The sequence below is a fragment of the Loxodonta africana genome, chromosome 6, assembly GCF_030014295.1.
Source record: "Loxodonta africana isolate mLoxAfr1 chromosome 6, mLoxAfr1.hap2, whole genome shotgun sequence".
In the NCBI taxonomy this organism is placed as follows: domain Eukaryota; kingdom Metazoa; phylum Chordata; class Mammalia; order Proboscidea; family Elephantidae; genus Loxodonta; species Loxodonta africana.
The window spans coordinates 111,991,151-112,006,063 of record NC_087347.1 but is presented as its reverse complement, the minus strand read 5'-3'; the positions used below and the strand labels follow the sequence as shown (position 1 = coordinate 112,006,063).

Here is a 14,913-nt window from a genome sequence, read left to right as displayed (position 1 = left end):
TGGGTGATGACCATTAACATACACCTTGTCCAAAAGCACCCTGCCAAATGTGGGTGGTCAGAGGATAGGCTGGATTAGAACCGCCTGGGATACTTAAAGACAAAAACATTCCTGGGCTTCTCCCCCAGAGATGTTGATGCAGTAGGTCTGGAGAGATGCTGTGAAGTGTGCGTATTCTCATAGACACTCCTGGTTAGGATCAGTCCAGAGCAGTAGTTCTCCCCAGGGAACACTGGTCAATACCTAAAGATGTTTTTGGTTGTCACAACCTAGGTGTGGGGGCTATTGGCATCCAAAGGGTAGGGGCAGGGACTCTGCTAAATATTCTACAATACACAAGAGAAACCCATACCACAGGCAATTATCCAGTATCAAACGTCAGTGGTACTGAGGTGGAGAAACACTGGTCTAGAGAAAGTAAAATCTGAAGGTACATCCTTGGGAGCCCATAGTTAATTAATCTGAATGAATAAAAGATTCACAAAAAATATCGTGCACTCATGATTGAATAAAAGAAATGGCATTAGTCCGAAGAATCAAATAAAAAATTAAAATTTCATAAATGTGTTGCCTCAAGGTTATTAGTTATTTTATCTTATAACTAAGGACATTCTAGGTGAAAAACATGTGAAAGTTTAAAGGGCTATCTGCAACTGGTAGGACCTTTGTAATGGGAATTATTTGGATAGATAATGCTTGCACATTAAAAATATATTTAAAAAACTTAACTTAAAGTTCCTTAAATATTGACTGTGAATTTAAAATAGAACCGTGTCCATAAGTGCCATTAAAACAAGAAAACACATGAAAATCAAATCTAGGGATGGTTCATATGATTTGCAAATGTTTCTGTCCTTTTTGTCCTCACCTTGCTCTTGCTTACAGATTATCCTTCCTAGTTTTATGTGATTCCTAGAGATCAGATGCTCACAAGCAGGACATATAATAAATTACTGGAAGTTATTTTGTTTGCCACCAACGCAGGGTTTAAATTAATGATGAAAACCAATTAAATCCTCAAATACCTCCAGTGGCAACAATAAAAATTTAATTTCCTGAAAGAAATAAAGTTAGCTGTGTTGAACACCGTGTGCAATCACAGGGATAACCACATTTTCAAACATTCTGCTACTTTGTCAAAGAACCAGCAGCTGCATAATTTCATCAAAATAGTAACAAAAGAATCCGTGCTCTTTTTAGCTGTCTCTTGTGTTTCTGATGACAACCAGTTGGCAGAAATGATGGAATGCCTCAAGCAGACAAATAGCACGCCTCCCCTTGTGCAAGAATGCATGGTCCCATGTCGTGATGACTGCACCTTCACTACCTGGTCCAGGTTTACGCCCTGCTCAGCGAATTGTGAAACAACCCGAATTAGACGGCGGCAGCTCACAGGTAGGGTGTGCCTTTTACTTACGGGGTTGGCAAGCTGTGGACCTCTGAACCACCAAAGTAGGATATAAACTCCAGAAGAAGGGGAATTTTTGTTAGGTTTGTTTGTTTTTGGTTTTCCTCTGCTATATATTCTTAAGGAGCCCTGGTAGCCAGATGTTTAAGCACTTGGCTGCTATCTGAAAGTTTGAACCCACCAGCGGCTTCACGAGAGAAAAGATCTGGCAACCTACCTCTGCAAAGATTATACCCTAGGAAACCCTATGGGGCAATTCTACTCTGTCATGTAGGGTCGGTATTACTTGGAATCAACTCAATGATACACAACAACAACAACAACAAGGGTATCCTTAGTACATCCATTTGGCATATAATATGTACTCAGTTAATATTTGTGAAATGAGTGAAAGATTTGAATCATTTGGTAGCTATAAAGTTCCTCTCTACATCTCTACATGATGTTGTATTCTTTGTAGTCATAAAAGTCAATTTATCTGTCTTTCGTTGAGTAGCATCTTAGTTATCTAGTGCTGCTCTAACAGAAATACCACAAGTGAATGGCTTTAACAAAGAGAAATTTATTTCTTCACAGTAAAATAGGCTAAAAATCCAAATTCAGGGTGTCAGCTCCAGGGAAAGCCTTTTTCTTTCTGCTGGCCTTCTCATCAGTCTTTCCCTGGACTAGGAGCTCTGCGCAGGAACCCTGAGGTCCAAAGGATGCACTCTGCTCCTGGCACTGCTTTCTTGGTGGTATGAGGTCCCCGTGTCTCTAGGCTTACTTCTTTCTTTTATATCTCAAGGGAATGCCTCAAGACACAATCCAATCTTATAGCTTGAGTCCTGCGTCACTAATACAACTGCCGCCCATCCTCCCTCATTAACATCAGAGAGGCAGGATTTACAACACACAGGAAAATCACAGAATACCAGGAATCATGGCCCAACCAAATTAATACACACATTTTGGGGGGGACGTAATACAATCCATGACAAATAGTTAATGACAGATTTTCTGGTGGTTTGTCCTGCTAGCATCTCAGCAAACTTGAAAGCAAACCATCACTGATTTAGAAAGAACATCAAAGACAAATCTAATCTATACCATTGTCATTTGCCATTATATTATAAGCAATTTGACATTTTAAAATTTTAGTAGTGTGTTACAAAAATCACTTTACATATATAGATTTTCCTTTTGTGGTAATATTATTATCAGTTCTATTTAGATCTGCACAATTAATGGAATCTGAAGAAATTAAGGTCCTGGATCAACGTTTTGCCTGCACTGTACAAATAATTGATGTGGCAGTATATTTGACTACTTGTCTGGGTAAATCTGCCAGAACTTCTCTTAACTGTGTGTGTATTTTTACCTGTAGGAAGACTTAATCTGGAGAATGGAGAGCCAAAGGAAAAATGCCAAAATAATCATTGAGATAATAAAATTGGCATCGACATCCCTGAAGAATTAAGCACACAAATGACTGTTTGTTTTCATGAGTAGTTCAAAGTGCTAGACCTTTGTAGATGAACATTGTCTTCCTTTCCTCCTGTCTCTCTCTTTTCTTTTCTTACTTGCTCCTTCCCTTCTCTCTTCTGCATACATGGCAGTAAATGGGTGGACTTAGACTCTAAGACTGTGTAAGCCTTTCTCTCTTAAATACACACACACACACAGAGGCACACAGACACATATACAAACCACTTCATTGTATAGTGAGGCCATCTATGTGTTTTGCTTTTTATTTATTTATTTTCGCTTTTACCAAGAGGCTTTAATTCACTGTCTGGGTGTTCTTTGTGTTGTACCAAAATCAGCCCTGAATATCATCACAGGTTTTAGATTGACTGGTAATTAGGTAAGTTGTTTATGCAGTTATAAAAATAATCCCTAAGATAAAAAAGAACCTGTCTGGGTTATTAAAAATTATATATTATTAAAGTAACTGAATAACTGTTATACACTCATATATATATACACATATTTAATATTCACTAGTAGTTTTGCTGTCAAATCAATTCCAACTCATAGCGACCCTGTAGGACAGGGTAGAACTGCCCCATAGAGTTTCCAAGGAGCACCTGTTGGATTCAAACTGCCAACCTTTTGGTTAGCAGACATAGCTCTTAACCATTATGCTACTGGGTTGGGTAGTAGTTTTGTGTTTTTTGTGTGTGTGTGTGTGGAGTCAGGCACAAATTTCCCTCTGACTTAGAAAAAAATAGATACCTTTAGAATTGTGCTAGGGATTGATTTTTTAGCAGTTTCTGGTTCTGCATTCAAAGATTAATGCTGATTTTGATTAAAATGTAATCAAAGTAGAGAACCACTGATAATTTGTTTCATGTTGTGAGAACCATTTCTGCATTAACTAACTTGCTCATAATCCTTCTTTGAACTGTGATGACATGTAATTAAGATGGATAACATAAATATAGAAGACTACATTTGTACAGAATATTTCTACTACTAGTAACTTGAAGTAGCCTTGTAAAGGCCTTGTAGATGAACATTTTTCCTCTTTACTTCCTTTTTCTTTTCTTCCTCCCTCTTTCCCTTCTCCCTTCTCCTTTTTTCAACTATGTGATAAACATTTTTTGTTTAACACATATATGTGCTTGTCCTTGGGAATATCACAAGGGAATAGATAAACATGATTTTAACTTAAAGAAGTTTACAGTCTAATATAAGATAAAGATAGGACTTTATTACAGACAATTACTCTACAGTGTGGTACTTGCCATAATAAATGTTGTGTAAGGTGCCTTTATTAGTTTCTTATTGCCACTGTAACAAATTACCATAAACTTGGTGGCATAGTACACACAAATTTGTTATATTATACTTATCAAGTCAGAAGTCTGATACGTGTCTCATTGGTCTAAAAGCATGGCCTTGGCAGGGCTACATTCTTTCTAGGAGTGTAGGGAAGAACCAGTTTCCTTACCTTTTTTAGCTTCCAGAGGCCATCTGCATTCCTTGGCTCATGGCCTTTTCCTTCATCTTCAAAGCCAGCAATGTTGCATTTCTCTGGCTATTCTTGCATAGCCATCTTTCTCTTACTCTATTCAGCAAGGAAAATCTCCCCCATTTTAAGAACCTGCATGATTAGTTTGGACCCACATGAATAATACAAGATAATCTCCCCACTTCTATAAGCTTAATCATATTTCCTAAGTCATTATAGCCATGTAAAGTAACATAGTCACAGGTTCTAGGGATTAGGAATTGGACACCCTTGGGGATCCATTATTCTGCTTATGGCAAGTCATGCAAATACAAAAGAAGAACATGTCTTCAAATCCCACAATGTAGGAGAGTGGGTTCAGGGAAAGCTTTCTAGATCTATTAGCTTGGGTCTGAAGGATAAGTAGGCATTAACTAAGCTAAGAAGGGAGGGTAGAACTGGTGATAATGTCTGGAATAGTACATGCAAAACCAGGAGACAAAAATTTCTAGGAAATGGAAGATTCTAGGTATGGCTGGATTGTAAGACACTAGAAGCAGTGTGTTGCAGTATAGGCAGAGGCCGGATACTAAGAGCTCAGGTCCTTGAGGATTATGGTGAGGAGTCTGGACTTCATTCTATGAACTTTGGAAAGTTACTAAAGAATTTTAAGTATACGAGTGATGTGATTAGATTTGAAAGCTGGCTTGGACTATAGTGTAAAGAATAGATTGGAGGGAGTGAGGTATGAGGGCAATAAGATCTTGGAGCAACATGTGGTAGAAATCTAGACTGGAGACTTCTGGGAGGGGAAGTTAAATATGGTTGGTAACAGTTGGAATGGAAATAAATGGACTAATAATTCAAGAGATATTTAGTAATTTGAAATTATATATCTTTGTCATTAATTAGATGTCAGGGGTTTGGTAGAGAAAGTGAAGTGGAACATGCCAGTTTTCTACTTGGTCATGTTGGTAGAATTGAGAAATACAGAAAGAGAAAGAAAGATCGTGGTGAAAAAGGATGAGTTTGGGTTTTGCCAAGTTATGTACTTCTGGTCCTTTAGGTGTAGATTTCTAATCTGTAAGTTAGAAGGTTTGGTAAGAGATCTGGGGTGATTTAAGAGATATAGATGGTAACTTAAACTCTTGATGTGAGTGAGAGTATAGGATCAAAAGAGAAAAAAATCCTAGGGCAGCACCCTGAGGAAGCTCATCAGTTAAGAGAGGACTAGAGGGAGAAGAATTCACCAGAAAAATACAGAAATAAATAAGGTGTGGCCAGAGAGGTGGTGTGCGAATGAGAGAACAAAAAAAAATATGGTATCATGGAACTCAGTATTTAAAGAATAAAGATGTAATCAGCACTGTGATCTATTGCTGAGCAATCAGTTATGAAGCATAAGGAATAACATATATTCATTGAATTTCATTTGTTTGGTTTTATAGCTTTGGCAAGAGTATTTTCAGGTAAGTGGTGGACTCAGAATTCAGGCTACCACATGAGTTGAGAAGAGAGTGGGAACTGAAGAGATGGAGTTGGGGAGGCTCTAGGGTACTTTAGGGAAGTTCGGGGCTGGGAAGAGCTAGAGACTTGAGCCTGTTAAATGCTGACAGGAAGGAACCAGTCACCACCTGTGAAATACTAGCAGAATTATTACCGTATTGCTATGTTAAAGATGTCTTAGTGTTTCTGGAAGTGTTTCTTTAATGTTTTTTATGCAAAGACGTGTACACTATATACTGTATACTAAGACAAACATTTGACTAACTGACATTAGCTATGAACCATACTACTGCTCTGCCTTAAGTACAAATTTGACTTAAAGGCAGACTTAAGAACAGAACTCATTGTGATCTGGGGACTGCCTGTACAGTAGTCTCCCCTTATCCTGGGGGATACGTTCCAAGACTTCCCATGGATACCTGAAACCACAGACAGTCCCGAACCCTATGTATACTATGATTTGTCTTATACATATGTACCTATAAAGTTTAATGTCTAAATTAAGCACAGTAAGAGGTTAACAGTAATGATTAATAATAAAATAGAACAGTTGTAACAATGTACTATAATAAAAATTATGTGAATGATGGGGCAAGACTGCGAGAGATTTCATCATGCTGTGTAATCTTTTAACATTTTCGGACTGTGGTTAATCACGGGTAACTGAAACCACAGAAGGCAAAACTGTGGATGAGGAGGGGCTGCTGTGTGTCTCAACCAGTAAATTCTCAAGGTCAGAATGGAGGCTGTGCTACTCAAACTTACTCCAAGTAGGAGTCCCTAATGGTGGAGGGAAGTAAATATACCCTTCCAGGGGAAGAGAGGTGTGGCTGAAGCAACTCAGGCTGTTGGAGGTTCTGCAGGCATCTTTCTTATTTGTTGGGGCATAAGCATCACAGCAAACCCTAGAGCCAATCATCCAGCTACACTGATTATCAAACTCTTGTGATGCAAACCATCTAATAATGAAAAAGTAGCCCATGCTGCAGCTTGTAGCCAGCATTTCCAGAACAGCCATAAAGACTGGATATAAACTAATAAAGCTGCCTGCTTCTTTTATAGCTAGCCAAGACTCTAGCTAATGACTCACTAATGAGGAAATAAAATGTGGAATTATTATATCTAGAATGAATTTCAGTAATCCAGAGGAAGAATCTTGGCGGCAAAGTGGAATTAAGTTACAGGCTAACTTGGAATCCACTAAACGCAATTATCACATATTCACAGCTGTGAAAAATGATTCTGTCATTGTTATTACTCAGAGTTGGCATCTCAACTAAAAGTTCCATCAAAGTCATTTGGTGAGGTACAGTCACTCTAGAGCACTTAAGTTAAAAGAGTTTCTTAAAATGGAAGTCATAGCTTTCTCTCAGATTAAATTACCCAACATGATCTCAACATTTATTTCAGTTTATTGTTTGTGTCAGAAATTGTCAGCTGCCTGATAGCAGGATATAAAATGAATTCAACTTTGTCAATTATAGCCCAGTGACCTCCACCCCAACCCCACAGCCATTATATTGGAGGATGTTGATTTGTTTCCTGAATAAATGTTGTTGTTGTTAGCTGCGTTAGTCAAACCATTGTGATCCATGGGATTTTAATTGGCTGATTTTTCAGAAGTAGATTGCTAGTCCTTTATTCCTAGTCTGTCTTAGTCTGGAATCTCCCCCGAAACCTGTTCAGCATCACAGCAACACACAAGCCTCTGTGGACAGGACAGATGGTGGCTATGTGTAAGGTTCATTGGTCAGGCTTCTAACCCTGGTCTCTGGCATGGAAGACAAGAATTCTGCTGTGGAACCACCAGTGCCCTTGCTGAATAAATAAACTGTTTTTTAAAAATTACTTGAATTAAAAAAAAAAAAAGGTTACTACTTAATACTTTTGTTTCTTTGCCAACCATTAATTTCAAGGTGAATGGATGCAAGGTTTCAGTTTCACTGAGAGATGCTTCCATTGTGGAAGGATTTACTTCCATGGCACACACACACACACAAAGAGACAGAGATATAGATAGAAAGATAGCAATAGGTAGAGAGGGTGAGGGGAAAGAGAGAAGGCTTCATTTTATTTAAAGTTTAATATTCTACAAACTTTAATTACAAAAATGTGAGTAACTTTTAATAAAACAGCAGATATGAAATTAATACATCCATGTCTCTTATTGGAACAGGGAAAAGCAGAAAGAAGGAGAAATGCCAAGATACTCACCTGTACCCTCTAGTAGAAACGGAACTCTGTCCTTGTGATGTGTTTATATCCCAACCTTATGGAAACTGGTCAGATTGCATTCTTCCAGAAGGCAGAAGGGAGCCTCAGCGAGGATTGCGGGTACAAGGAGACACCAAAGAATGTGGAGAAGGCGTGCGCTTTCGATCAATAGCCTGCTCTGATAAAAATGGAAGACCCGTTGACCCCTCCCACTGCAGCAGCTCTGGTAAGGAGATGGATGACGAGAAACGATGAGAACATTGACCTACAGCCTAGAAGGTTTGCCCAAGTGCTAAGATTAATAGCTTTGTTCTTTAATAATTGTTTTAGTTCTCCTTTGTCAATGACATAGTAGCACTCTGCCTCTGATAAAATGTAGACATATGGAATGCACACATGCACATCTCGACGATTATCTGAAATGTGACTGTTGGGGATCCTTGACTTGTCTCACTCTATTCTTAGCCTTTGTTTATTGGTTGTCTATATACTGGCAGGGAGCAAGTTTGCTCTACATTGAGAAGACCAAAGCCCAATGCAAATGAACATATTTTATGGAGTTTTTTAGTGCCCTAAGGTTGTACATAGAAAACATGGGACCTGAGTATCTTCTAATCTAATTGACAATGAAAAAGTTGATTTCAAATGTTTTACAACACAATGTATAAAGCACACCTAAATTAGTACAGTAAATCTATAGAGAAGAAGCAGCAAATCAGCTAGGAGAGTTTTGCGAGGTGTTAATCAGGGAGAAAATTTTATTTTTGAACCTTAGTTGGGAGAATTTGAAAGATACAGGTGAATGTAGAAAGAATGAAGGTCGATGCTGCTGAGATGAAGGTTGATGGAGGAGGCTAAGACTAATGATTGAAATAGAACTTAAGAATTTTCTGCCATACTTTTCTATTTTTATTACCTTTTTAATTAAAAGACCAAACAAAATTTAACGAGGTGCATGGATGGAGAGAATTTGTGCTTAACTGGAAAACTCAGGAAGCAAATAAATAGATTTTAGTTTTAGTCACCAAGATGTTATGTATTAATAAGCTTTCTCACTGATACCAGAAATGGTGAAATGAATTCAGTGCTAATGGACAAGCCACAGGAAAATGATAAGAGCCCTTCGTTATTGCCAAATATATTGCCTTGATTTTTATTTAAGATATATTCATTCAATATATGAATGCAGTTTAAGGATTAATGATTTTTTAATTAGTGTCAATATTGTGCTGTATCTGCTCCCCAGACTAGTTAATAGAATTGTTAAAAGTGATTTGACTTTTAGAAACATTAAACACATCACAAGCAAGTAAAGAAACTTAAGCATTTTAAAAAAAACCAAAGCCGAGTGACTCTAATCTTTCTTTTCAGCTTTTATTTGCATATTGGTTGATTTAGCCATTCATTTAATCAATATCTATCTATTGAACACCTGCTGTAGACCTGGTCCTTTTCTATGATTTGAGTCTACATTTATGGGGAAATCAAGGACTTCTAGAGTTTGTTGTCCAATGGGAGGATAGAAATAAAACAAATAAAAGAAATTTCACTTTTTTATTACCCCTCGGTGTCATTTTTTTTTTCAGTGTCATAAGCTGAGTTCTCTAGAGAAGCAAAACCAGTGAAGCGAGATATATATCTGTATATATACGCATACATATATATATGTGTGTGTATATATATAGAGAGAGAGAGAGAAAGAGATTGATTTATCTCCAGGAAATGGCTCTCATGGTTGTAGAGGCTGGAAAGTCCCACGTCCATGGGTCAGGCATCAGGCTAGAGGCTTCTCATGACTCGTGTAGCTGCAGAGGCTGATGAACCCAAGATTGGCAAGTCAGATGGCACGCAGTGGGTTATGGGGTGTGGAAGCTGAATCCAAGATCAGCAGGTAAGATGGCAGCCTGCTGGCTCCCAGGCTGTTGGAATTGACAGATCCCAATATCGGCAGGTAATACGACAGGCCACTGGCTCAAATCCCAAGAACCAGAGGTCGAATGATGACAAGTTGGTTGCAGGATCCTGGGCAAGCAAGAGAACTTTGTCAGACTGTCTGTATATCTATATATATATAACCCAGTGCCATTGAGTCGACTCCGACTCATAGTGACCCTATAGGACAGAGTAGAACTGCCCCATAGTTTCCAAAGAGTGCCTGGTGAATTCGAACTGCTGACCCTTTGGTTAGCAGCTGTAGCACTTAACCACTATGCCACCAGGGTTTCCTTATATATATATATATGTATAGGGTATAGGTCATACCCCCAAGGAAACTCCGCTTATAACTGATTGGCTGATCACATCAGATCACATCATGGAGGATGACTACATCATTATATAACTGCCAGATTACATCATTACATAACTGCCAAACTATATCATTACATAACTGTCAAATCACTGAGAATCATGTCCCAGCCAAGGTGATACAACCTTAACCATCACACTTGGGATGCTGAGATAGAAAATATTTAGGTAGATTTTAGGGAAGTCCTCACTGAAATTATATTCACCTGAGATGTGAAGGGTGAGAAAGGGGCAGATCACTAGATTCGATACTAGATCATTTCAAGCTATGGAACAAGCATGTCCAGAAGATGTAAGGTGGGAAAGAGATGGATACTCACAGGATCTAAGGCAAGTCTTAGATGTGCTGGCAAAAAAGAAACGACACCTTTGGGCTTGAGTATAGGGAGTAAGGGGGAGTTGTGTGAGGTGAGGTTGTAGAAATACGTGGAATATTGAGGGACAAGGTAACGAGTATGGATATCATTTAAGTGCAGTGCTTAGCATGGAAGAGCTTTAACTGGAACATGAAGCAGGGGGTAATATGACCCAATTTGGATTTTTAGAAGATTCCTTCTGACTACTGTGTAGAATGACTTAAAAGCCCCATTGGGAGACTATTGTAGTAGTTAGATATGATTGTTAGACTAAGTTGATGAAAATAAAGAGAGAAGTGTTTTTAAGATATAATTTGGAGATAAAATTGACAAGATTATTCTAAATCCCAGGTATCTTTTCTTATATATTAGCTGTTCTTCACCTCTAATTTTTCATGTGTGTGTTCTTTTCTTTATTTAAAAAATAATCATTTCATGTTAGAAAGGAAAATATCTTCAAGGAGGAAGGGACATTGATAACTGAACCCGTTTGCAAAGCAATCATAAAAACTATTAGGGAGTCTGAAACATTTTTACTGAATGAAAACAATTCTTTGTTGATCAAGATTTATCTTAGACTCATCATTTTTTTTGATATTTGTACTAAGATACCTTTATAGTACATCCTATAATCTATGTCACTGTTAGGAGTATGGCACACAGAAATCTATCGAGGAAAATAAGTTTATTATTAAACACATAATGTGTGTGTGTGTGTATATAAAAAAACTAATGTGTGTGTGTATATATATATGATATTCATGATTTAACTCACTATTAAGAATTCCACTTTATTCATGGACAATCTGGCTCTACTAATAAGAAAAGTAAATACTTTGCTCTTTTAAATACTTTTTTATGGGCATTGTCTTCCATCTGCATTGGGGGGACAAAATGGGGCTCCCCAGGATGACATCAGGGAGAATTCCTCATGAGAATAATTATTCCTCATGAGAGGTACTCTACATTGCCCCTGGTGGTACATGAGCCATGCAATTTAGGAAATTCTGAAATATCCCTTCTAACGGATTCTGTTAATGATTCAAACCACAGATTTTTAAAGCCAGGTCTATATGGCTTTAAAAAGTAAAGTTGCACTTCACAAATTAAAAAAAAAATTTTTTTAAATGGAGTTTATGTTTATGTCTTGTCAGCAACTCTTAGTTATTGATGAGGTTCATCACTGCCTGATGCCTAAGTGTGATGTCTTGCCCACCTGTGTGACGTCAGGTCAGGTGTTGCCTGGTTTAGGCAACACAATAGCATGTGCCAAAATTTGGGTATTTAAGGTGACTTACTTCTAACTCTGTCTCTTATCCCAGTGATTTTTATTAACCAAATAACAGGACATAAAAGCACTTGCTGAGAACACTATTGCACTATTTTACTTTTTCTTATGCACCTGGAATCTGTTATGCCACATAATATCAGCCATCACACTAAAAAGTAAATGTGATCACACCAATGGTCTGTTTATAGTCTTTTCCAGTTTCCTCTGCACACACCAGCTCCTACCTTACATGACACTCAGGGACTTCTACCTGGCATGCCCTTTCTCCTCCTAGCACGAAGCTTCTCGTTCTTTGGAATGGCATAAGGTGGTGTTTCAGTGAGCATTTTCCCTACTTCGACTCCCAGTGTGATGGTTAAGATTGTGTGTCAACTTGGTTGGGCCATGATTCTCGGTGTTTTGGGAGTTGTGTGATGTTGTGGTCACTTCCCTGTTGAGCTTTTATATGTTATCACCCCCATGATGGAATCTGCTATGAGTAGCCAGTTGGTTGAAGGGGAGTTTCCTTAGGCATGTAGCCTGCATCAAGTGTGGGCAGACCTTCTGGCAGGTCTCGAGGGCTTTTGCTTGCTCTGGATCCTACAGCTGGCTCCTGTTTTCTGACCTGTGGTTACTGGGACTTGAGCTAGCAGCTTACCTGTGGCCTTGCCTGCTGATCTTGGGATTTGTCGATTTTCACAGCCTGTGAGTGAGTATCTTGCTCCCAAACCTGCCAATCTTGGGTTCACCAGCCCCTGCTGCTACGTGAAATCAGGAGAAGCCTCTATCCTGACTCATGGACTTGGGAGGTTATAGTCTCTACAACCACATGAGCCATTTCCTTGATATAAATCTCTCTCTATGTTTTTACGCTTTACCCAGCCTAAGACATGTATGCAGATGTATGCGGATCATGTTTCAGGATGCCCCTGATTCCTAGACTTATCTTTACGACTACATTTAGCTTTATTTAACAAAAATATCCATTTAGATTTTTATTTATCGTATGAAACTGAGAGCTCAGTGAGATCCAGGACTGACTCATGTTCATCTCTCTCTCCCCAGTACCTAACACAGGGTCTGGCCCATCTCAGGTTCTCAGTAAACATTGACTGAATGAAGGAAAGAACTAGATTAGACAAGACAAGAGTCAACTCACATAATCCTATATAAAAATCCTGAGTGTGTGTTTGTGTGTGTGATATAGCCTTTTTGGTTAGAACATCTGTGTATAGAAAAAGTAGATTCACAGAGAAGTCAGCTGTGCAGTACTGAGTCAGACAAACACTGTAGAACACCTGGTACTAGGTTGCCCTTGATATACAGTTTGAGATTAAAGGAGGTGAAATTGCTCTGCTACAAGTGGACAAGCAATGCTTTTGAAAGAATGGAGGAATGCAGAAAAATAATTTTCCAAGTGATCAAGTGATAACTTTTTGAATTAATGTTAATTCCTCGAATTGTAAATGCAATCTGTTTTATGTCTGATTCCTGATAGATTGATTGATTTTTTTATCTTCATAAGTATTTTATCCAGAAATAATTCAGCATGGTTCCCTTAATTCTATTTAACATTTTATTAATTTTCTGTTGTATGTAAGGAACCCTGGTGGGGCAATGGTTAAGCACTCAGCAGCTAACCAAAAGGTTGGTGGTTCAAACCCGCTTACCAGCTCTGGGGGAGAAAACACCTGGTGATCTGCTTCCATAAAGATTACAGCCTAAAAAACCATATGGGGTGGTTCTACTGTGTCCTAAAGGGTCACTATGAGTTAGAATCGACTCTGTGGCATATAACAACAACAGGCTATCATATATAAGTAGGTATAGATAGCACAAAGAAAAAAAATAAATAACCTAAAGAATATCTTTGTGATCTGAGGAATAATATCATTTCACATCCTTGCAGTCATTGGACAAATGTGAATTTAATTTTAACATATTTATGAAGTTTGTATTCTATATGTGTGTTGAATTTTATGTAATTGATAGATTTCTGTTATAACTATACACACGTGGACAAGATTATTTTGTCAGAGGGTCCCTGGGTGGCACAAATGGGTTACTCTTGGCCACTAACCAAAAGGTTGGTGGTTTGAATCCACCCAACGGTGGCACAGAAGAAAGGCTTGGGGATCTACTTCCGTAAGATCACAGCCATTGAAAACCCTGAGCATACAGCTCTAGTATGAAACATGTGAGGTCACCCTGAGTCAGGATTGACTCGAAGGCAACAGATTTATTTTGGCATAGTTGGGAGAATCTGCTCAGAGACTGAAAAGTACATCTTTGTAAACTGAAGTGATTAAGAGAGCATTTGATAAAGTTTAGCAAAGATTTGGCAAATTTCAATAAAGATTTGTAGATATCAAATATGGGACAAACTTACTACATGATTTCGCCTCACAAGTCCACCACACAGCAGGGTCTAAATAACTATATCCTGCCCTGACTTTCAGAAAGAAATAGAATTTTTTTAGACATTGGCAGTTTTTTCCAAGTGATCTAAAGCTTATACAGTCTTAGTTTTATGGGCATTGCAAGACTCTTCAAATCACTACTTGAGAAGTAATAAATGCATACTCTCAGGCAAGGACATTTAAATTTGACATTATGAAGAATTTGTTCCCATGTCTTTCATGTGGAGATTTTACCTCTTTTGCTTAAAAAAAAAAAATGTGATTTTTGCTATAACAATTTATATAGCCCTGCTGGTTTTGTGAAGCTTCTCTCTTGCATCCACTTCTCTTAGTCCTCATTGCTCCACAGTAGCTCAGGCTGCTCTCACCTTGCGCCTCGATTCACTGCAGTGGCATTGTCCTCTTTCCTGGCTCAGTCCATCTTCCCACCAACCATTTATCACATGTCAGTGAGAGGAATCTGTCCGTAAAGCAAATCTGATCTGATGATCACTATGGTG

At 38.3% G+C, this 14,913-nt stretch overlaps 1 protein-coding gene across 1 annotated transcript in view; it reads left to right on the top strand.

The window, feature by feature from the left end:
* THSD7B (thrombospondin type 1 domain containing 7B) overlaps positions 1-14,913 on the top strand; it is an 826,015-nt gene that overhangs the window by 548,364 nt on the left and 262,738 nt on the right. The window contains exons 12-13 of the mRNA XM_023542986.2: positions 1,201-1,395; positions 8,023-8,286. Of these exons, the coding sequence (XP_023398754.2) occupies positions 1,201-1,395; positions 8,023-8,286 (459 nt within the window). The remainder of the gene's footprint in view (positions 1-1,200; positions 1,396-8,022; positions 8,287-14,913) is intronic.